This window comes from Plecotus auritus (genome assembly GCF_963455305.1).
Source record: "Plecotus auritus genome assembly, chromosome: 5".
Taxonomy (NCBI): Eukaryota; Metazoa; Chordata; class Mammalia; order Chiroptera; family Vespertilionidae; genus Plecotus; species Plecotus auritus.
This window is the reverse complement of record NC_137776.1, coordinates 50,914,494-50,939,895: the sequence shown is the minus strand read 5'-3', so window position 1 is coordinate 50,939,895 and position 25,402 is coordinate 50,914,494. Positions and strand designations below refer to the sequence as shown.

At 37.5% G+C, this 25,402-nt stretch overlaps 1 protein-coding gene across 2 annotated transcripts in view; it reads right to left on the bottom strand.

The window, feature by feature from the left end:
• The window catches only part of ABCB11 (ATP binding cassette subfamily B member 11), a 101,633-nt gene that overhangs the window by 7,483 nt on the left and 68,748 nt on the right, over positions 1–25,402 (bottom strand). For both annotated transcript variants that reach the window (XM_080671399.1, XM_080671398.1), the window contains 7 exons: positions 18,891–19,055; positions 13,362–13,466; positions 13,113–13,274; positions 9,236–9,439; positions 7,000–7,241; positions 4,322–4,478; positions 3,010–3,207 (listed from right to left, as the gene is read on the bottom strand). In XM_080671399.1, the coding sequence (XP_080527525.1) occupies positions 3,010–3,207; positions 4,322–4,478; positions 7,000–7,241; positions 9,236–9,439; positions 13,113–13,274; positions 13,362–13,466; positions 18,891–19,055 (1,233 nt within the window). The remainder of the gene's footprint in view (positions 1–3,009; positions 3,208–4,321; positions 4,479–6,999; positions 7,242–9,235; positions 9,440–13,112; positions 13,275–13,361; positions 13,467–18,890; positions 19,056–25,402) is intronic.

Below are 25,402 nucleotides of genomic sequence, written 5' to 3'. Positions count from 1 at the left end.
CCTGGAACTGGAGTTCAGAGCAGTCTGGAGCTTGTGTCTCCATTCCGATTAAAAAAGACAACCGTGTCCTCAGTTGCCAGCCCTTTCCTCGCACGCGCCTCTGTACCTCCGCACTTTACTTCTGCACCTCCTCTGAGTCTCAGTGTGCTTTTCTCTTTCCTCCTAGTTGTAGAATTTCCACTCAGCCAGCCTTCCTGTGGTTCTGGATGATGTCCATTTTGTCTTTTAGTCGTAGTTTTGAAGTGGTTTTGAAGCAATTTCAGGTGTTTACCTATGCCGCCATCTTGGTTTCCTGTTTGTTTTTTTAAGGTCCCTTTATAATTTGGTGCAGGGCATCCTCCACAGGTTTAGCAGAACTGCTCAAATTTGAGACCCCATGGGTTATAAAATTGGACCACATAAGAATCAAACCTGTTTTCATGATCTTACTGACATCAGCCTCTGCATAACTGAGATAATAGACCCGAGTAAGAAAGGAATATATGTATTCACGTAGTCAACAAACATATATTGAATTCCCTACCACAGAGGCACTATGCTAAGCAGTCTTTTTCCTACTATGGAAAGAAAATATAATCTTTTTTTAAGGAACTCATCCCTTAGTTAGGCAGTTAAGTATAGGAACTCAAATATTTACCATTTGAGCTGGTTCACTTAAAAGCACTAATATACTACTGTAAAGTATTTGGCCCTTTGATTTCAGAAAACGACTATGGTAAATGGTGTGAGCATATTATATTGTAGATAATATCTCAGCAATGAGAAAAGCAAACACTGTTAGAAAGAACATAAGGCATTCCTCAACAATTAGCCCTCTCTCATTTTCCTCTACTAATTTTCCATAGTTTGTATAGTCTGCAAAGCACAATTAATACTTAATTAAATACTGGAGCTGTTTGCTAATTGTTGCACATGTGCTAGTATTGTAAGCTCCTAGAAGACAGAGACATGCTTCATGGTCCTTAACGTCTGCCACTGGGCCCAGTGCAATCCTGCACACCATAGGTATCCAATTAAATGTTGAAAAGGTTGAATGCTTGCATTCAGTAGCTTCCTTAAGAGCAAAGAGGATTTTCAAAATTGCATAAAAGGTGGTATTTTTTTCTACTTAAAAATGTTTATGGAAATGTTTTATAATGATAACAAAATATATTGAGTTCACGAAATGCAAGGAATCGTTTTGATTTCCTCATGGACATTGCTCTCTACCTGGGACCAGAACATTCACTGAGCACATTCAGAGAAATATACATAATATGTGTGTTCTTCTCAGCATTTCTCTTCATAAAATTATCTATGTTCATTGAAATGAAGATTAAACTATTCAGGGAAATAAAAAAGGTCTTTTTCAAAATATTAAGATGAAACTCAATCAAGTGTGGAGCAGAATAAAGCATTTTCCGACCCACGCCTCTGCCTCACATCTTAGAAAACTACTGTGGATATATTCCAATAAGATAAGAGTGAAAAGCAAGAAAGAGGATGATATAGGGACTAGGAAATGATAGATCTAATCTAAGAAAATATTGCAGGAAACTCAAGGTGAAAATTATTCAGCAGGTACAGGTTGTAATTAGCCAAGGCAGTGGCAGAAATGAGGGAAAGAAGCAGATCCCTCAGAATAGGTAGCAGAATAGAAACTCTGGAAGAACATAAAGACTTATAAAGGCAGAGAATACCAGAAAAAGAAAGTCTTTCAGAAAAACTGGAAAGAAAATGTAATGCTAATAGACCTCACTACTTGACTAAGGGATAAACACTATTTATTTATATAATCAGAATAAAAGTTGTTCATTGACTTTCAACTTTAAGAATCAGCCTAGAATGAAAGCATGAAAGATAAGAAATGTTATAAACAGAATGTGAGCATTTTCTGATTTCAGAAAACGAATATGGTAAATGGTGTGAGCATATTATATTGTAGATAATATCTCAGCAATGAGAAAAGCAAACACTGCTTGATCCTATAAAAGTATAGTTAATAGGACTTGATAGGTTAAAGGAGAAAGAGGTAAAAATAAAGGTAGAATTACTAATATTCTCATCTTAGAAAGGGAGAATTCCAGAGATGTTATCTATATGTGGTAAAAAAGAAACAGAAGTATATTAGTTAAATTTACAAATAGAGGAGCTTTTATATTATCTATATTGTGAGGGGGTGGATAAAAGGAGAAAGAGTGGTGAGGGCCAGCTAAATTTTCATCTCTTCAACAGAATCTAAATTTGTTAAATCACAAGACAGCAGCATAAGCATATTATTTAGAGGCATTGAGGTAATCATTGGAGATCTGAGAACATCAGTGGTCAAAATAGTTGCCTTTGAGCAGAGAAATGGGGGAGTGGTAGAAAGGGCAGAATAAAAACTTGTTTTTCATTACAAATCTTTCTTATTTCATTTTGTACTCCTCTGTATATATTCTTTGGAAAGAAAGAAAATAAAATAAATGGAGAGAAAAGAGAAAGAAATACTGTGGAAAATAAACAACAAAGCAAATCTGCCAATTTTTCAAATATTCTCATCAAAGCTTTATGGTGCATGACTACCATTTGAGTTCCTTATACTATTTAGACTTAAGCTTCTTAAACCAGGATTGTCTCAGATTTCTTCAAATCCCCGTTCTTGCTCATCTATCACCATGTCCCTTATCACCCCCACTTTTTTCCATTCCCAGTCATTAGTCTCCTGATTAGTCTGCACTTTCTGCTCCATTTACGGGTAAGTGAATGCTTCTGTTAAATACACTCATCTCCAGCTTTGCAGTGTGCCCGGTTTTCCTTGCCTAACTGGTCAGCAGGCCATCTGGAACTGGAAAGAATCTGATATTAGAAATTGTGAGGTAGAATCAGGTCAACCAGCAAATGACTGGTACTGGAAACTATCCACATGGGGGAAAGGCCAAGGCTAGTGCCTTAGAGTGAGTCTGGCAAGGCGCAATCTTGAAGACCACTTTCAGGGGTGGGAGATGTTCTGCAGAAAGCAAAATCCCCTAAAGCATTTGCATTGCTTACCACCTTCCCTTGATCAGGATCATAGAAACGCTCCAACAGCTGGACACTGGTGCTTTTGCCACATCCACTGCTTCCAACAAATGCCAGTGTTTGCCCTGGACTAACCGATATTGAGAGGCCATTCAGAACTTGTACATCAGGTCGAGAGGGATATGTAAATTTACAGTCAACAAAGTCAATCTGCCCCTGGAAGTTGTCCTGTGGGTGGGAAGATTGGGAGTATAAATACATCTACTAGAATCTCTAGAATATGGAAAATACACCTAAATCTGAGTTTTAAATCACTGCTCAGCACCATGCTGCCAAAGTGCAAAGCACAAAGACAGCTATTTAATGAATTCCCTATTCCAGTAGGTGCAGAATAAAAGGAGGCTTGAGCCATGAAGTTAAAGATATTTGAGCTCTTATTCCCATTCTAACCTAAGGGATTTGCTTGTCATCCATTACTTGACATTCTGGAAGAATGTCAAATGGAAAACAATAGCTAGAATATATGATTACATCATAGAAGCCAGGAACTGTCCAAACCCTCTAGCTCTGTTCCCCCAAAGATTTCAAATAATAGCATTACACTTGAAATGCCTTAGAAAGTGACCTAAGCCCTGTACTGCAAATGTGAATACCTTCAGTTGCACTATCTGAATTATGAATTCTAGAAATGGATAGATATGTAATAGATCACACAGAGACTTTACTTTTATTGGACTAAAAGAGAAACAGGTTATTTGATCAATTTAAAGAGATTTCTGAATTTAGTTTAGCTTTACTAGAGTTTAGATTTGTTTTGCTCTCCTGAACATATTAGGATATTTAAAAATAGAGAAGATTAAAAGCCATCTGTGGAGACTATAAATTAGAAGATATATTTTGTTAAGATCAAATTAATTTTCTAGCCACCCATACAATAAGCTAAAACTTGAACACAGATAAACATGAATTACATCAATATCACTGGACAGGAAAAACTGGTTTTTCTACATTCCATACTGGAACATCAGCAAAAAGCATGGTGTTTGGGTAGCTTCATTATTCTGGAACTAAGTGTGTTTTATAGTACACAGAATCCAGCATTGACTGGATCTTGTTGTCTTCAAATGTTTGCTTTATAAATGATTTTTAATGCTAATTTACTTCATTTCTTTACATTTATTAATCTGTCTGTTCATTCTGAGTGCATATGAATGAACCCATGTACTGCAGGAATTTAGAAGCTATGTGGTGCTGGTGTGAGATCAGCACCAATAGCTGTGCTTCACACACACATAAGCACAACCCTCCTTTACTACCCTCATATCCCCATCTCAGCACTTACCCATTTTACACCTGCACCACTATATACATTGATTGGGGGTCGTCGGTCCAGCAGCTGAAAAAAGCGTGCAGCTGATATCTTAGCTTTGGCATAACTTGGGGTGTAAGAGTAGGCTTTTCCAAGAGCTGTCCCACTCAGTACAACTGAAGAGATCACCCTGCAATTAGACAGACACCCATGTAGAGAGGAATGTGGTGTGATGGTCTGAAAGGCAGGAGTTGGGGGTCTAGTCCTGGTTCTGTTAGCAAAGAACTGAGCAACCTTGGACAGGTCACTTTAGACTTGTCTGGGGAGTTGGGTTGGAGAGATTAGCAGTGTTCAAATTATGTACTATGAAAAAAGGGTGAGGGAGGATTAAACAAGAGAAGCTCAGACATCCAAACCCTGCTTCAACTACAAGAGCTTCTTTTTAAAAAATGTGTTTGAGAAAAGAATTCTTAAAAAAATAAAAATAAAGGGGGCATAAAAATCACCAGATTGGTTTGATTTTTTTTTTTACAATGCTAACATCTTTTGAACCTATCATAAGTGCATAAAAGAATGGTGATAAATGCATCAATCTGTACCAAGCATGCATATAATTCATGCTTCAGACAGTAGGAAAGATATAATTGCCTGTATCCTTTTATTTGGCCCAGCCTCTAACTATATTCAACATGTCTGTAATTAATGAGCAAATGAGTGAATGAGTGGATGGATAAATGGAAGGTGAACATGGTAAGAGATAGTTCTGTTGCTATATACACTATGATATTATGGGCACCCTGAAAAGTTGTCCCAAGCACAGAGGACCTGACTCAGTAGTGGTGGGGGCAGTGTCTTTATGTGTTTTATGGCTCAGTTCATAAGCAGGAACTATCTTAGGCCAGACGTGCAAACCCAAACATCTCCAGGAGCCCAGTCCAAAGTTTAAAGCAATGAAAAGCAACTGGAATGAAATTGGAAGTGGTGGAAGGTGATCTAAAGAGAAGCCAGAAATTAGGAGCTTTCTACAGTCTCTGAGTTTTTATGTGTTGGCTAATAAATAACTCTTCAAAAATCTTATATAAATTAAATAAGTCAACAGCTTATGATTCAGGATTTAAGTGAGTAAATGAGCAAAATTTAGAAAAGAGACTTTCCTGGTTAGGGTCAGTGTAATAGGGCAAGAGAAAAAAAAATTCTTCAATATTGAAAATCAATGGCAAGAAGACAGAACTCATGACTTGGGAATGAACCCAAAAGAACAGATTTCTATTAGGACCACTTTCCTTAATGCTCTCCATGTCTTTCTCAGGCCATTTCCCCCTGCCCCACTTATGCCCTCCCACCCACCACACCACACCCATATACATGTCCCTTGGTGCCCTGACACCCTTAGGCTCTCTCCTCTGGAAATGTGACAAATTGGACTCAAAGTGAATCTCATAGCAGAGCAGGGTCCAGCTTTAAGAAAGGAACACTATTCCCCTGAACTGCCTTTTTCCATCATCACCTAGAAAGAGTCAGCTGGAAACATGACCTTTTGGTAACAAGTAGAGTTTAAATAAGGTAGTTCTCTGAACCATCCTATTCAAGGCCTCTAGATTTTCTCAGCATTAGCCAGACTGGTAGATTATGAAAATGGTTCATTCATTCTATTTCTATGTATGCACCCTTTTGCAATATGACTTTTTTACTCCTCTGTGACATTGTGATTTATAATGAGAAACATTTCACTTTGCCCAATTCCTAACACAGAGCACCTAAGCCCTTGAAATTTCCCATATATAAAGAGCAATCATGTTAGTGAAATAACTTATGGAAAGGAGTGTAACTTTCAGTTTCTTCCACCACATTTCACCTCCAGGGAAGGATACAGGGTCAGAGGATTCTGAGGGTGGTAAGATGGGTGGCCTTGTAGGACCATGTCCTTCACGTGTGGGCTCTGATGCTATCTCTAGGCACACGGTGCCAGAATGAAGTTGAGTTGTGGGATTCTGGTTTCAGAAGTATTGTGCGATAGTAGTATGAGAATAAAGGAGAAACATATCAGATACTTTCATCAAAAGGTGGACTACAGTTCTCTAGTCTTTAAATATGGGCTTGGTCGTGTGACTTTCTTTGGCCAAAGTGATTTCCTATATAATAAAAGCCCAGCAACCAAACAGCAGAATGACCAGAATGACCAGTCAACCAGTCGCTATGACACACACTGACCACTAGGGGGCAGACACTCAATGCAGGAGTTTCCCCCTGGTGGTCAGTGTGCTCCACAGTGGAAGCACCGCTCGGCTGACTGGGATGAGCGGCGCTCCCACAGTTGGCCAATCTCCGCAGGACATGCCCTGCACCAGTGCACAAATCCCGTGCACAGGCCTCTAGTTAGAAAATAAGATGCATGCAGACTTGAAAAGTGCTTGCACATTGGGACTTGCTCTCTTTGGTGCACTTGGAACTCTGAGACCATAATGTGAAGAAAACAAGCTCACCTACTAGAGCGTCCCTGTAGAGACAGAAGCCCACTCAGAAGCTTGACTGAGTTGACCCAGTCCAGAAGAACCACCCCAAAAATCTACAGAATCTTGAGAAATAATAAATCCCAGTTGTTTAAGACATCAAGTTTGGGATGGTTTTTAAGCAGCAAAAAGCTAACTTACAGAACCAGGCTATTCTTCCCAGAATATTGATCTTTTATGACCTTGGCCTATAGTCCTCACCTGAACACATAGCTGAAATGGAGCCCCTCATTGTAAATTAAGTAACCTCCATATCTGTAGGAAGCAGAATTAGCAACAAACACAATGCATTGGGAAAAGCCAAAGCAGAATCCATAAACATTTGCTTTTCGAATGGCTGTCTTGAATGGCTTCACCAGCTCTCTCTCAAATGCTTCAATAAACTGCCTCTCCTTTCCAATTCCAGCAATAGTGCGTATATTACTCAGGGCTTCACTTGTAATCTGAAGAATGAAAAAGAGTCTTAGGAATAAAAGAGCAGAAATTACTTTTGTGACATTTCAGCTGCTACATGGATTAGATATAGTGCAAATGGCAGAATCTGGTACAAATCGCAGACAAAGGCATCATCAGTGAACACAGCGAAGTTGTTGGAGATCACCTCAACAGCACTGCAAGACATTCTGCCAGCTGAACTCAAGTTCTACTTCATACTAACATAGCTGTGTTGCTTCCACTTGTGGAAGAGAGGAGATGGGAGATACACATGATAATCCTTGAAAGCTTTTTATCTTCATTGTTAATTCATTTAAAATGTCTATAATGGGCCCGGCAGGTGTGGCTCAGTGGTTGAGTGTCGACCTGTGAACCAAGAGGTCATGGTTCGATTCCCGGTCAGAGCACATGCCTGAGTTACAGGCTCAATCCCCAGTGGGGGGCGTGCAGGAGGCAGCCGACCAATGATTCTCTCTCATCATTGATGCTTCTATCTCTCTCTCTCCCTCTCCCTTCCTCTCTGAAATCAATAAAAATATATATGGTAAAAAAAAAAGTTTACAATGGTATCTTTAGTTCTTCTGAGACAAAAGGTTATTTAATAATATAAATTTAACATAGCTTCTATTTCCTTAAAAATTAATCTGACCAAATATTATTTAAGATAAATTAAGTGTAAAGTTTATCTTTTAGTTTATACTCTGAATTTGTTTCAATCCATACTCAGGGTAAATAATCAGTTTCTGAATTAGGGTCCTGTCCTAAAAAAGACACAACCATTGGCATATGAAATCCTTTTGGCTTCTGCCTGCTCAGGCAGTGTTCACATTCTCTCTTTTAAAAGAAGCAAAACCTAGATTATAGTAAATTTGTTTAAGGAGTAAGGGTGTGTTATATGCATGGTTTCTTATACTTAATAAATGTCCATGCTGCCATTCCCTCATTTGCCCCCTGATAACCAGATATTAATTAGAACATACTTTTAAAAGGACATAACTAAGCTTGGTCAGTGTTGCTCAGTGGTTGAGCATCCATCCAGGAACCAGGAGGTCACAGTTGATTTCTGGTCAGGGCACATGCCCAGGTTGCAGGCTCACTCTCTGGTGCGGGAGCATGCAGGAGACAGTCAATCAATGATGTTTCTCTCTCATTGATGTTTCTATCTCTATCCCTCTCCCTTCCTTTCTCTTTAAAAATCAATAAAAACATATTTTTTAAAAAGTGCATAACAGCCGAAACCGGTTTGGCTCAGTGGATAGAGCGTCGGCCTGTGGACTGAAGGGTCCCAGGTTCGATTCCGGTCAAGGGCATGTACCTGGGTTGTGGGCACATCCCCAGTACGGGGTGTGCAGGAGGCAGCTGATCAATGTTTCTCTCTCATCGATGTTTCTAGCTCTCTATCCCTCTCCCTTCCTCTCTGTAAAATATCAATAAAATATATTAAAAAAAAAATTCTTAAAAAAAAAAAGTGCATAACAAAAACTTAATTGTATTTGAAATCTAAGTTGTACCTCATGGTTCTGTTTAGGAAAGACATTTGCCACAAGTCTAACAAACACTAAAGTGTGAAAATTAAAAGTGTGTGCCATTAAAAAGATAACTCTTCTCCAAATGGGCTGCATGACCTGGGGAAATCACTAAGATGAAAAAACTGAACAGACAGAAAGCTGAACTATCTGGTCTTGAAAATGAGAATACACCAGATTGGGATGTGGGAAAAATAACTATATTGAGAGGAAATTGAACATGTAACCAAACTGAACATGCCCCATATCTGTCCACACCTACTCAAACCCTGTGTCAGAACTTGATTGTCACAGCCTCTGAGCAGAGGCACATATGAAAAGGGCTAGTGGGAGGTTGCTAACCATGAAAGTTGTAGGTGAAGAGCTTCCTAAGTCTCTTTGTACTACACACTCATTCTTTGTACTACATACTCATTCTTATAACAGTGACAGCCGTTCAGCCATAGTCAGTCTAAAAACCGGGTCCATAAGGTTACCTGTCCCGCCGTCTCCAGAGCCTGCTTGTCTTGAGAGGCAAATCCTGTCAACATTCTGGTCTGTACGGCTCCCGATAAAGCCAGGAAAGGGAGGAAACACACTATGACCAAGCTTAACTTCCAGCTACAGAAGAAGGCAACGATCATGGCCACAGTGATGTTAGTGAGGGAATTGACCATCATCCCGATTTGAGAGCCAGCAGCCTGCAAACCAAAAGGAATCAAGCAAGCTCAGACGTGCAGTCTCTTTTAGCAAATACCATCCTATGACGAGGCTATTTTATTCCAAAAAGATCATTTAAAAAAATTACTATGATAAAAATATATAGCATCATGTTTATTATTTTACCCATTCATAAGTGTACAATTCAATGGCATTAAATACATTCACATTGTTGGGTAACCATCACCAACATCTATACCCAAAACCTTTCATCATCCCCAACAAAAATTCTGTGCCATTAAATAATAGCCCCCATTCCTGCCTCTCCCAAACCCCTGATAACCTCTATTCTATCTTCTGTCTTTATGAATTTCCCTTTTCTAGGTACCATATATAAGTGAAATTATACAGTATCTTTCTGTGTCTACCTTATTTGATTAAGCATAATGCTTTTAAGGTCTATTTGTGTTATAGCATGTATCAGAATTTTTTTTCTGTTTTTAAATCGAAGTATAGTTAACATACAATATTATATTAGTATTTACAACATAGGGATTTAACATTTAAATATCTTAAAAAGAATCACCATGGTAAGTCTAGTAAGCATCTGTCTATCACCATACAAAGTTATTATATTCCCTATGTTGCACATTACATCCCTATGACTTATTTTATAACTGAAAGTTTTACCTCTTAATTCCCTTCACCTATTTCACACATTCCCCACCTCCTTCTCCTCTGGCAACCATCAGTTTGTTTCTTATATCTGTGAGTCTGTTCATGTTTTGTTTCGTTTATGCATTGGTTTTGTCTTTTAGATCCCACATATAAGTGAAATTATATGGTATTCGTCTTTGTCTGACTTATTTCACTTAGCACGATACTTTCTAGGTCCATCCATGTTGCTGCAAATGGCAGTGTTTTATTCTTTTTTATGGCTGAGTAGTATTCCATTATATATTATATCTTTTTATCTATTCATCTGTTGATGGACATTTAGGTTGCTTTCGTATCTTGGTTATTTTAAATAATGCTGCAATTAAGGGGTGCATATATCTTTTCAAATTAGTGTGTTCATTTTCTTTGGATAAATACCCAGAAGTGGAATTGCTGGGTCATTTCTTTTAAAGCTGTATAATATTCCATTGTATGTATAGACCACACTTCACTTATCCATTCATCTGTTGATAAAACACTTGGGTGTTTTTACCTTTTGGACATAACAAATAATAATCCTGCTATGAATATTGGTGGACAAATATTTGTTTGTGGCCCTGCTTTCAATTCTTTTGGATATATATCTAGGAATGAAATTACTGGGTCATACAGTAGTTCTATGTTTAAAAAGGTAGGTTCTTTTAAATAATGGGCTTCCCAAATACATTTGAAGGCTGAATTAATAAAAATTTATTTTATTCACAGCTTCTTGGGATCTGTTGCCTAATTTCATTTCACGGGTGTCAGAGCTAGAATAGGCAGTGTGAGATTAATTCAGTCCTAAGCATGAGCAGCATGTCTGTCAGGTATTTATGCATTTGGCTTCCTTGAAAATACTCATGCATTGGGTTTGTGATAATATTACTTATTATTCAGTGAAGGTTGATGCTTGCTCTATAATTACCATTTTGAAATTCATACAAGACTATGAAAAGACACCACTTTGATTCTCACTGAAGTTAGCCTGCTCATTGGTACCAAGTTACATGCTGACTTAATACACAGATGTTTAGCCAACACAGAGAGATTTGGTCTCAATATAGGTAGAGATTGGAGCACTGTGGTGATTATTTATATTAATCAAAAGTATTCAGTAGTTCCAAATCTTCATTTCACTTGCAGCTATGCAAATATGACCAAAGGTTGGTGCCTTCTGTTTAGAAAACATGTGGGTGGGTACAAGTACAGGACTGCTTATCAAAATTGAAGAGACTTTAGCGTTATTTAAGGCAACCAAAGGTAAGCTATTAGGCAACCATAAGTGCTAAGGCAGTGCTATTTAAAAATAATCTGCATCTTCATACTGTATTCAAGACCCAAACAGAATATGAACACTGTGGTCAAAAAATTTCCATGTGTTGGTACTAACTGCCTTGAAGACAGGAATAAAACCTAAATTAAGAATTTCTTATTTGTATACCTATGTTCATAGCATCATTGTCCATAATAGCCAACGTGCCTATCTATGGAGGAACAGACAAAAAGTTGGTCTACACATGCAATGGTATATTATTCACCCTTAAAAAAGAAATGAAAGTATGACACATTCTACGATATGGAACCCTGGAGACATTAAGTAAAAGAGGACAGTCACAAATAGACAAATTTTGTATGATTCCACTTGTATGAGGCTCCCAGAGTTTATAGAGGCAGAGGAGAATGTGGTTATCAGGGAGTGGGGGAGAACATTGGGAAGTTATTATTTAATGGGTTCAAAGTTTCTATTGGGCAGATTAAAAAGTTCTGGATATGAATAGTAGGGATAGTTGCATAACAATGTGAATGTGCTTAATGCCACAAAAATGCATGCTTAGAAATGACTAACATGGTAAATTTCATGTTATGTGTATTTTACCACAATTTTTTAAACAACAATTTCTGGTTGGAAAGAACTATCAGGCATTATAGAGTATTTGAAAACCAGCTGTGCCATTTTTCTTTGGAATATTATTTTGTTTCTTTTTACATTTTATTCAATTAAAGAAGTCAAGATGATTTGAAAGTTCATTTAGAATAATCAATGTCCAGGAAAAGATAAAGAGAACATTTTGAAGAACATCATTGTGCAGAGATCTGCCTTACCAGATAATAAAAACTTATAATAAAGTTATAATCATTAAAACAGTAAGGTTCAGGCACAGAATAAATAAAATTGGCCAATGAAATAGAACAGAGAATCCCCATATAGTTCTAATTGTACATGGGAAGTTGATATTCACAATGGGCAGGAGGATTTTGAATCAATGGAAAATAGAATTTATATTAAATATTTTAAAAATATCTCTATCCATCTTGAAGGAAAAACAAACAAACTTCTACCTTACACCAATATTAAAGTAAATTTGACCTGGGTTAGTAATCTCATTTAAAAAAAATAGAAAAACTCTTAGAAACCTTTTATTTAAAGGATAAATAACATTTTTGTGAGATGATTAGATACTACTCTCTGAATTCTAGTGAGAGTGAATAACCTTTAAGAGCCCCTTGCAGACTGAAGGACACAAAAATGGAAAAGATTATGGTTTATTTACATAACCCAAGTTCAAGAGTAAGGTGAATGAGACACTAGAATACTTAGATGATGAGAGTGAAATTGATACAGACTTTCTCTAAGCAGTAAGGCAATGCTTATTAAACTTTTCAAAATGAGTATACTTTCAGTATAAGCCAATGATTACACTTTGAGAACAAAGAACAATGAAGGATGTGCTAAACTACTTAAAGAGGCTTCTTCCCACACTCTTTGCCTCCACCCTGAGAGGAAATCCAAGCCCTGGTATATTTTGACTCATGCCATAACATTAGTTCTGGGCACTGCCTGTTTCTCAGCATTGGAAATGCAGGGAAATGTGGCTCTGGGGTATCCCAATCCTGCGAGGTCCTATTTCATAGGAAATACATAGGTGATTGTCTGAAGGCTCAAAAGAAAGAAAATGTACTCCAGTTACACCAGCCCTAGCACATACCCTCTACACCCCCACCCCATCCATAGCTTACCCCTTGAACTTGGGAAGCATCTGTAGCAAGCCTTGTTGTCAGTGCTCCAGGGCTATTTCGGAGGTCATCAAACCAGCCAATGTCTTGCCCCAATATTGCTCTGAAACCAAATTTACGTAGCCTTTTTGTGAGGAGTTCTCCAGATTTAGCAAAAGCGTATCCCTAAAACATAAAAGAGTTTTCAGTGATATGTTAACAGGGAAAAGAGGGAAATAGCTAAATCACTTATTTAAAAATGAAATTCCTTACCTGCAGAAATTGAGTGCAAAGGGATACACAGCCCATTGCTACAAAAAGCAGGCACACACCATTGATCTGTGACCTTTGTTCTTCTTTATCAGGAAGTGAAAAAGTCTTTACAAGACAGTAAGCAAGAAAGTAACTTTATTATTACCAAAAAATCAAATTTCTTTTAGAAATTTTTCTTAAGCATTGAGTTAAAAATTATTTCACTTTAAACATTAAAGTGATTAATGTTTACTAGTAATTAAACCAAAGTTAACTTTGAGTGTGTGTACTTTAATTCCAAGTGGGAAAGGAATGAAAAACCAATAGTTATGATTTACAGAATTTTTGTCTTGTTTCTTTATCTGATGTAGGCAATTGTGTTGGCTTTCCTTTGATATAGATGAAAAAATGTGATGAAATGCCTCAAATCCTTTATGTAATTAGGTAAAGAAAATAAAGGAAGGAAGGAAGGGAGGGAGGGAGGGAAGAAGGGAGGGAGGGAGGGAGGGAGAGGGAGGGAGGGAGGGAGGATGGAAGGAAGGAAGGAAGGAAGGAAGGAAGGAAGGAAGGAAGGAAGGAAGGAAGGGGGAAGGAAGGAAGGAAGGAAGGTTACTTGAGAATCTGAGAATGTTATCTGGGACAAAACTCAAAGTACTATGACCTCTGTCTTTCTTCAGTAATAGATACAATAAAGATGATGTTCCCACTCAGGTACATTGCTTATTATTAGTTTTTTATTTTTTATTTTTATTTTTTTTTTAATTTTGTTTTTTGTATTTATTTTATTTTTTTTTACATTTTTTTAATTGTTTGAAGTATTAAAAATAGTAGTACATATGTCTCTTTTTTATTATTATTAGTTTTTTAGATTACACACACACACACACACACACACACACACACACACACACACACACACAAATAATGACATCATTAAAAAAGCAGCTAGCTATCAAGGCATTGACTGAAATTGGCTTAGGAGAGAAAAGTTTCCATCCATCTGAGGCTGAGGTTGTTGCCTCTAAATCACCAGATGCTGAAAACATTTTCAAAAAATTATGAAAATTGTGAGTGGGTTTTCTTAGCCTATGTTAAGTAATAAACTATACTCACAAGTACCTATATTCTGCACTTACAAACATATGCTCAAGTAATGGATTGGGGACTAAGCTGTTGCAATATAAAAATGAAGAGAACAGCCCCCATATTCTAATGACATTGCCTTACAGTGAAAGGGGTTTCAGGTACAACAAAATCTTCCTAATTCAGACTAAATGTGGGAACTGGGAGAGTTCAGAAAAAAAATCCTACATTATAGAGCTATAAAATAAATCCTTATTCATTGCTCAAAGGCAACCAGTTATTCAGTAAGTATTTATTGAGTACCTGCTATATGCCAAATAAATATCCTGAAAACAATGTATACTACTCTATTAACAGGTCCTTTTTTGTAAAGCCAACATATATGTTTTAAATATATATATTTTATTAATTTCAGAGAGGTAGGGAGAGGGAGAGAGAGATAGAAACATCAACAATGAGAGAGAATCATTGATTGGCTGCCTCCTGCATGGATCGAACGTGACCAGGAATCAAACTGTAACCTCCTGGTTCATAGGTCGACACTCAACCACTGAGCTATGACGGCCAGGCCAAAGTAACTAGTTCTAACTATCACAAATTCCAAAGTGGGAAAAGGGTTCCAGATGAATGAGATTTACTGTTTCTAGGACAGAAAGTTTCTAGAGCCTTCATGGTTCTTTATACAAGTAAAAGTGGGTTCAGGAGTCACTACAGTCATTATTCCCAGCATAAGAATAGCTCACATTTTTACTTTATAAAGTTTAAAAATTCAGGACTTTAAAGATATATTTCAGTTTGCTTTTTTAAAGCACTATACAAATCCCCTGTAAACCCAAACTGTGATGATACGATGTCCATTCCTCCTAAAGGTTACCTATTATAATCACAGACTACAGTATAGAGCTGTAGATTAGCCAGTTTAACTCTTATTTCCCAGATGGAAAACTAAAGCCAAAACATCAAGTCTTTTTTGCAAGTTCATGTAGCTAGTGGTTATTACTGGATAAAGAAATGCCTATATTTCAGATTCCAGTGCAATGGCTTTCTTCTGAGCATACTCTTTGGCTCTTGGTATTACCCATCTTCTCAGTGTTAAAACAAACAATATTTGGTTAATGTAAAATCCACATAACTATCCAGAGCAAAAATGGTCATCTATCTATCCATAATTTTTTTAAATAACATTCTGCCCCATAAGTTCTTTGTACTTTCTTTGTTCTTGCAACCCAAACAGCTATCCATCAATAGGTTCCTCTGTTCTTAGACTAGTGGTTTGCGCACAGGTCAGTGCCACTCTTGTAATGGAAATCCGTTTAAGGTGAAAACAAACATTCACTACACTCTTGCTATTTACCAGATGCCAAATGTGTTGCTTAACCTAATTTAACTTGTAAGGACTTCCTTAAATTAGGATTCTCAAAACAACTCAGTGAGGTAGATTTTCTTGCCCCATATAACAGATGAGGAAACTAAGGCTTATTAGGGAGAAGCCCCTTGCTCAAATGCACAGAGTTCAGAGCAAAGACCTACTAAAATCCAGGGCTAGCTAACACCACAGTTCATGCTCTCCCCATCCAAATTGCTGTGCTTGGAACAATTGGCACATTTTCCAAGTCAAAAAGACCCAGGGAATGTGAGTCAGATAAATTATGCCTTATATGTACATTGAGGCTTCACTAGATTAGCAATCAGGCTCCGAATAATGCCCAATAATTTGCTGAGTCCATGTGCCAAACTGTTGTCTCAATACACCAAATGTGAACATTGTGCCCTTTACATATGTCAGAATGAAAATAGCGCAATTAAAAGCAGACTATTATCTAACTCATGATTATAAAAATATCATGAATCTACTAATGAATATGTAATAATTATGCTAAGAGACAAACAGAACAATTTTCTTTACCAGAGAGGAAAAATAATAGTTTGTTTAGCATCATTCTCTTAGCAAATATAACTCTGTGAGGATATTAACTATGAGTAGACTTAGAATTTCACCAACTAGACCAAGACCCTGCTAATCTGATCCTGCAGCCCTTAAGTGAAAAGCTCAATTGCTGGGGCTAAGTTTTTTCTAAGATTTCTGGTTGTGACCAGAAGAATCACGGAGAATATTCTCAGCGCCAATAAATAGTGGGTGCTCTAGGAGGGCAGGGGTTATAGATGAATAATCAAGTTTTTTCCGTCTTGGCCATTTCATAGACCACTAGAGCTGGAAGGTATCTTAGAAATTATCTTTGTCAGTCCTTCATGTTAAAGTTCAGGAAACAGAGGCCTAGAGAAGTGGCATGATGGGATTCCAGGGTATATGACTTGTGAAGCTCCTCTCCCTTCACACCCCCTCCCTCTCCCCCTCCCCACTCTGCCCCTACCCCCAATTATGGCAGTGAAGGGCTCTGGCTAGGTTTTGATGGAAATTGCTGAATTCTACACCAAAAGCAAATAATAATAATAATAATAATAAAATAAATATAGTATTTGGTAAGTAACTAACAGAGACAGTTTCAGGAGTAAAGTCTCCTGACAGGAAAACCAGGATTCTTTCCACAGCAGCTCATATATAGGGTGAAGTTGGGTGAGTATATTCCTTATTTTACTTTTATAAAACGGAAGGAAATGATCAGCAAAGATGCTGACCTCCTGGATTTATTTTAAAAACAAACATCTAGGGTATAGTCTTGGATCTTTATAGACTCAACTCCAACCCCTACACCTTCTACATCTACATCACTGCTAAGTACAATGCATTTCCAGAGCTTCTCGCTACTAGAATATCAGCTTTACGAGAGCAGGAAGGGGCTTTGATTTTCTTGGTCACCACTCTATTCCCAAGACCAGCAACAGTGTCTGATAAACAATAAGTGATCAATAAATATTTGTTGAATAATGAGATGATGAGTGGATTTTTTTGTTTAATGTCTGTCTTCCTCATAGACTTAAAACTCCATAAAGGAGACACCATGACTGATAACTGAATTTCCAAGTTCTTAGCACTGTGTCTAGGGCAGATGACAAATATCTGCTGAGTGAACAAACATTTCTATTATTTTAGGACATTGCACTTAATAGACATTAAGGTATATAAATTAATTATTTTAAAGATTTTCAGCATAACGGTTTTACATAACCAGAAATTCAGTTTATTAGAGTTGAAGGTCCCTGTGTTTCCAATTACCTCTCCCTGAAGTGAACATGATTTCCTCACTTACCACAAGGGGGCAGTGTGAAAATTGAAACCCAGGCTGGGGCCCTACCTACACAATTGACTTGATTTTGTCTGTGGACTATCCAGGTCTTTCTGTACAACTCATGCATGTGGGGACATTTTTTCTGGTCAGGAGCTCTGCTAGAGAGACAAGGAGAGAGAGAGAGAAAGAGAGACAAAGACAGAGAGAGACAGAGACAGAGAGTCAGACAGAGGACAGACACAGAGACAGAATAACTAAAACTTAGGTCTCCTACTAAGCTCTGACAATGTGGTGTGCTGGCAGATCCTTTAGACTAGGCTTCCGAAAGGCTGGGTTCTAGTCCTGGCCCCATAACTTAATGCCTGTGTTACCTTGAACAAGTTAATAAAGTTCTCTAGATTCTAGGTTTGCCTTCCTGTTGACCTCACAAGATAGTGTGTGTGTGTGTGTGTGTGTGTGTGTGTGTGTGTAAATTTCAAGAAAACTTGATAGCATTTTGATAAATAATTTTGCAATGATAACGTTTTATTAGAACCCGACTCTATAGTCATACTGCTTGGATTTTAATCTTAGATTCACTACTTGTTATCCTTAGTTCTCTATGCCTTGGTTTGCTCCTTTGTAAAATGAGAACAATAAGAATACCTACTGCAGGTGGTTATTAGGAGAGGTTAATGTACTGTTATATGAAAGTGGTTAGCTAGTGTCTAATTACTGTTCGTAGTTATTTTTTATTATAGCAATGAAGTCAGATGGAGACTATTCAAAAGGTCTAGGAAGTTAAAAACTGTCATAAATTTAATCTTTTCCCATTCCTATTTTACTTCACTCTCCTTTTCCCATTTTCTCTCTAATCAGCAGGGAAGCAGCGAATTACACAATGTACTCTAATATTTGCTATTGTAAGTAAAACTTTGTACCTCAGCTGTTCAGCAAGATTAAAATAGCCCTAAAACTCTTCTGTATTACTCAACAAACCTGTTTGCATCCTGATTTGGTTTGCATGTAGGTAAATTGCCCTCTTCTAACATTAAATTTGAAGCCTTAGTGCAGTTTTTACAGACTTGACGACAATGAGTGTCCTGCCAGCCCAAATGACAGTGCTTAGCTTCACCTTCTTACCTTCTATGTGATGCGATACTTGAGGCATTTTAATTCTTTAGAGATGAGAAAAAAACTAAACACATTAATTAAAGAGCCAATCTATCAAAAATGACAATATCCACTGATAGAAGCACCAAAGGTAAGGAGAATAAAGATAGTCCAGCCGTTTGCTTACCCCAAGAATCTGGCTGAATAAAAAGGCATAGAGGGGTGTGACTGCCCCATTGACAGCTGCACCCACAGACCCCACCACCATGTAGGGCCATTCTGGAGCATTGAGTTTCAGAATCCTTCGAACAGGAGCAGGTTCAATTTCTTCTTCCACAGGAACGTTCTTGTCCTTGAGGGGAGAGAGGGTTAGATTAATCATTCAAATGTACACACAGACACCTTTTTACATACTATTTTTTTAAATATAGCAGACCCTTCAGCATTCACAGGTGGAAGAGTCACGTTTTGACTGGTTATGAGGGACCTCAAAGATCTATAAGGAGTGGTGATTTGTTATTTTGTGAGGACTGGTTTTCAATTTCTTGAGACCCAGCTGTCACTGGAAGGAAGGAGCCTAGAGGGGCTACTCGTCTGAAAGTGAGTTTATAGTTCTCATTTCACAATTGCATATGCATTGACTCTTGGGGAGTAATAAATATGTTGTATCTTTGAGAAAAATAAACTCCTCATTTAAAAAATATGTTTGTGTTATAGTAGTATTTACATATTTGAGGACTTGTGAAATTTTCAAAGTCTCCAAGGCAAGACAGTGTATCTAAAACAGAGGCAAAATAACTTGAAATTTGTGAAGTTGTGACAACAATTCTCATTTACATGTTTTCTGTAAGGTTTACCTTAATTAGTACCCAAAATTAAACTGTAATCTATTTGGATTTCTAAATTTCACATTTTCTTCACAGGGAGTGAAGATTATTTTAATATTTCCCTATTCTGATCTTTTTATTTGCCATTAAAGTGTCAGAGCTAGAACATTTAATCTTCTTGAAGGTAAATATTATATTCGGAACCTCATTTTTACCATCATTTTTCCTTGGCAATAGATATTACTCAGTGCTTTGTCTTAGGCCCATGTATTCAATAATTTTTTAATTTATTACCCACTTTGAGAAAGGATTTTAGGTGGCTTATATAGATCTATAATAATTTTTTATTTTCTTCTATTAAAATACACTATATATATATATATATATATATATATATATATATATATAGTTTTTGCATGTACCTGTCCAATTTTCCCAACACCATTTATTGAAGAGACTATTTTTACTCCATTGTATGCTCTTGCCTCCTTTGTCAAATATTAATTGAGTACAATGGCTTGGATTGATTTCTGGGTTCTCTGTTCTGTTTCATTGATCTATATGCCTATTCTGTACCAGGCTGTTTTGAGTACAGTGGCTTTGTAGTCTAACTTGATATCTGGTATTGTGATTCCTCCATCTTTATTCTTCTTTCTCAAGATTGCCATGGCTATTTGGGGTCTTTTTTGGTCCCATATAAATTTTTTGAGTATTTGTCTGTGAAATATGCTGTTGGTATTTTAATAGGGATTGCATTGAACCCATAGAATGCTTTGGGTAGTATGTACATTTTAATGATGTTGATTCTACCAATCCATGAACACAGTATATTCTTTCACTTGTTTGTGAAGTATATTCTTTCACTTGTTTGTTTCCTCTATCTCTTTTTTCAACATTCTATAGTTTTCTGATTACAGGTCTTTTAACTCCTTGGTTAAGTTTATCCCTAATATCTTAATTTTTCTGTTGCAATGCTAAATAGGATTTTTTTTAGTTTTTCTTTCTGAGAGTTCATTATTGATGCATAAAAATGCTGTCGATTTCTGGGTGTTAATTTTGTATCCTGCTGCATTGCTAAATTCATTTATTAAATCTAGTAGTTTTTTGGTGTAGCCTTTAAGGTTTTCTATGTACAATATCATGTTATCTGCGAATCATTTACACCATGGAATCCTATGTAGCTGTAAAGAAGGAGGATCTCTTACCATTTGAGACAGCATGGAGAGAACTGGAAAGTATGCTAAGTGAAATAAACTAATCAAAGAAAGGTAAGTATCACATGATCTCACTCATATGTGGAATCTAATGAACAAAGTAAATCGCTGAACAATATAGATCCAGAGATATAGAAGCATGGAACAGACTGATGAATCTCAGATGGAAGGTAGGGGTTGAGGCGTGGGTGGGGAGATATTAACTGGGGAACTTATATGCATATACGCATAGTCAATGGACACAGACAATAGTGTGGTGAAGGCCTGGGAGGGGCAGGTGTTGGGTGGAAGGGGTCACTGGGAAAAAAAGAAAAGGACACCTATAATACTTTCAACAATAAAGATAAATTTTTAAAAAATAAAGGGAAAAATATATATAACACATAGTAATGTACCCTTTTTGTAGCTGAACATAATGAACATACAACAGCAAGGAATTTCAAATGCCTTCTTTTTGCTTATAAAAGCAGAGACCATATTACCAATTCAATTTAAATAAAAGCTTGTATCATGTCTATGTCGTTATAGTTGCAAGCCAGATAGGATGGAGGAAGGCAGCTTAGCTGGAGATGGGTGTGTTACTGCCTTCATTTCAAGTTCTCTCTTGGTCTGCCTTCAACATTTGCACTTGTCATTCCTATTCACTCATGCAGCAAATCCTTCTGTTCAATGGTTTTATTTCTGACAGCTTACTAACTCTAGGAATCAATGCCAGGGAGGAAGAAAGGAGCCTAGGAAAGCTGAGTGAAATAGGCATAAAAAGAATGGGATTCTTGGACAAGCCACACACAGCCAACAATGAGATACGTCACTGAACACTTTAGTTTTTTGAGTCTCAGTTACCTGATCCTCAAAATGAGAGAGTTGGACTAAGTTATTATGAGGAGACAGTTCTCCAAAACATGGCTCTCTCATGTTGCTGCACATCTTGTGAACAGAAGCACTGACTCCCTTTGTTCAGACTATTTTTTCAAGGAAGTTTGTATAGCAAATAGCTTTGGAGGACACAGATGGTGTTTCTATCCCAAGAAAGAAAAGGGTAGCTGTGTTTACTGCCCATTATAAGAGTCAGGCTCCTTAAGCCTGAGATTCCTCGCCCTTCATTGATGGGTATCATCTGGCCCTCTATGCATCACAAACCAGGATTTCCCAGGTCAGGAGCTGAGACCTCCCTTGCTTTCCTGATGTCCCCTGGAAGAGGCCATTTTCCAAAGGGATGCAATCTTTTTGTTGTTGTGAATCCTCCCCCAAGGATATTATTCCCATTGATTTTTAAAGAGTGGATGGGAGGAAAGGGAGGGGGAGAGAGAGAAAAAAACACCGATGTTAGGCACATCGATCCTGACTGGGGCCGGGGATGGGACCTGCAACCCAGGTACCTATGCCCTTGTCAGGGAATCGAACTTGTGACCCTTCAGTGTGCGGCCAAAGCTCTAACCCAGTGGTCGGCAAACAGCGGCTCGCGAGCCACATGCGGCTCGCAAGCCGCGGTTTGCCACTCTGTTGACTAATGAGTTTGCTGACCACTGCTCTAACCATTTAGCACCACTGGCCAGGGCAAAGTGATGCAATCTTCAATGCCATTGGAGCTCAACATAATTCAACTTAAGGAAAGTGGGGGCTAGGGAATCAGCGAGGTAAATGCTGTACTCTGGCTACTGCTGTTGCTCTAACAAAACCTCTTGTCTCTGACCCAGGTCTGTTGTGTATTCTGCCAGCACCCATGAAACTGTGTCAGGCTATCTTGATAACTTGCAATAGAGCAAAATATCAGGCTCCTTACAGTTCTCAGCAGTGGTTGGTGTCCAGATTTGGACACATACTAGACTCATGTGGATCTATGATTAAATACATAGATTCTTGGGTCCCATCACCAGCTATTCTAATTTAGTCAGCCTAAATATGAGTGTGTGTTTTAAAAAATACTCCTTAGTTAATTCTGGTGACAAAGCCCATTTTGTGAGATCCTCTGCAGTACTGTTTATGACCTCTAAGACCCCTTCCAGCACTAAATGTCTGGTATTCCGTGATTATGCATTTTGTAAGTCTCAGCTAGAACATTAAACTCTAACATTTCCTGGACCACCTCCCCACAGAATGGTCCACATATAGCCTTACATGACAGAAATTTCTCTGCCCTTCTGATACTGGAAGGTTTCCCCAACCCTAAACAACAACATCTAAGACATTTAAAGGCAATATGAAGTAACTCTGCGTAGTAGCTCTCATTCCAAGATAAACTAACAAGAACCAAAATTTAATTAATTTGAATAATTTTTTCATCCACTTTTACTAAAAGTTGGACTTTAAAGGAAACTGTCCTCTTACCCCAAAAAAGAGTGGCTATCAAGATTGAATGATGCAAAAACTAAGAAATCTGTCCCTGAGTAATTTACTTTTGATTGACTTTCATTTGGTGTAGCTAAAAGCATAGTAAAAGAATAAAACAAAATGTAATTATGTACGGAATGTTTTTCTCTCTGATTTTGTAAATCTAACGATAAATTTACTCATCCAAAAAAAGCTAAAGATGAATTAAAATGATTAAAGGAAAGATGAATAAATTCATGGCAAACCAGTAACTCAAAGAGAGAGATAAAATTATAAAAATGCATGTGTTTCCTCAGTGCAGAGTTCCTGCCTCTATGGTAGCAACGCCAAGTTGCACAATGCTCATTTGTTTATTATATGTAAAGAAGTATCCTGCTAGCAACTCCAGTGCGAGGAGAAGGGCAGTGGCCCTCACTTATCCTTGCATCCCTAACACAATACCTCACACATAATAGATGTGCAATACATGTTTAATGGATGAAACCTACTATGTCGACGGTTAGACACTGGGCTTTTCTCAGTTTCCTTCCTTCTATCTCCTTGTATAGGTAGGTGAAAATATAAGTTCCTATTTAAATTTTATGCCCTTCTATCTGCATTTTGTTATGCTGGTTTCTGCATGCTAATTCATGGGAACTTCTGCCTCAATATTGACTTTAAGAAATGGTAACTATGAAAAGAAGTAGAGGTTCTTCAAATGAATAAATACTGACAGTCACTTTTAAAGGTCCTGTCTCTGTCATACCTTTTAAACAAATGCCTACACCCTATTCTATATGTTAGCTATGATGCAGTGATGGGTTTCTAGTAATCGACACTTTAGGGGAACAGGATTTCACCCCCCCCCCCAAATATGTCTTTTTGGTATGAGGATTATTTGAGGCTATTTTTAAGAAACAAAAGTCTCAGGAACAGATTTCTACCTCCCCCTTAACTGCCTAAAAGAATTTATATAGAGGCCTATTCCAGGAATGGAGCTATATAAGCAGATATCTACAAAGAATATGAGCTAGGTGTGGTAGACAGCGGGGAATTTAGCAAGGCCTGCTTAGTCAAAATTCTCCCTGTGTCCCTTTGTCTTTGCACAGCTTGGCAAACATTTGCTTTTCCTGTCTTCCTGTGAAATTTTTCCTGTTCTTTGAAGTCCCAGACCCCTAATGCCTTCCCTTCAGCTCTGGATGATATATAAGGCTCAATTGCCTGTCTGTCTTTGAACCTCATATTATCATGAAGCCCCCATATGCCAATTTAATCCTTAGACAAAGCCTAAAGAACCACGAGGGATAGAAAGACATTTATCCTCCCCAACTAGTTTAATTGATTTCATATAAAACAGGCATGAGCAAAAGTAGATTCACAGTTGTGAGGATACAAAACGTAGAGTTTATTCTTGTAGTATTGCTATTTATTATTGTATTATTTATTATTATTAACCTACTTTTGCCTACCCCTGAATTCTTTTTTTAAAATATGTTTTTATTGATATTAGAGAGAGAGAAAGGGAGAGGGAGAGATAGAAACATCGATGAGAGAGAAACATTTTGAAGAAGAAAACAGTAGACTACGGGTTAGTAAATTTTGGCCTGCTTCCTACATGGCCCCTAATGGGGATTGAGCCCACAACCCAGGCATGTGCTCTGACCAGGAATTGAACAGCAACCTCTTATTGCATGGGGTAACACTCAATCCACTGAGCCACACCGGCGAGGCCCTATCCCTATATTCTACGTTGCCTTTTCTAGTTTTCCTGAAAGAGATGCCTAGATATGAGAGATTGAAACCTCTAGCCTGCAGGTTTCCCCTAATTCCATGCTGAATTTTATCAGCATTACCACTAAAATCAGACCCCATTTCTGGGAGCCAAAAGTGCAGCTTGGAGAGTGAGGAGAAATGGACTGTAGTCTCAGCTCTGACCCAGCTAACTGAGACCTTGAGTCAGACTCACCACTTAGAGTTTGGAAACAGACTTATGAGACTTTCTCTTCTAAGTTTTCAGAGTCAAAACTCTAAGAAACCACAAGGTGGATATAACTTCTTTATGTAATTAAACCTTTTGCAACAAAAGATATAACATTTCCCAATTTTACAGAAGATAAGGTTATAGCTTCTACATCAAAATGAGAAAAAGGAGGAATTTCACCAGTGCCTGGGCCAGAATTTAGTTAACTATAAAAATACTTTAAAATTTACTTGGGATTATAACAACCCAAATATTTAAAATACTTTAAAATTTACCAGGATTAGAAATTCCATGAGTTAAAATTTACTAACCCATAGTCTACTGTTTTCTTCTTAAAAATGTTTTAATTTTTTAAATCTAAAAGGCT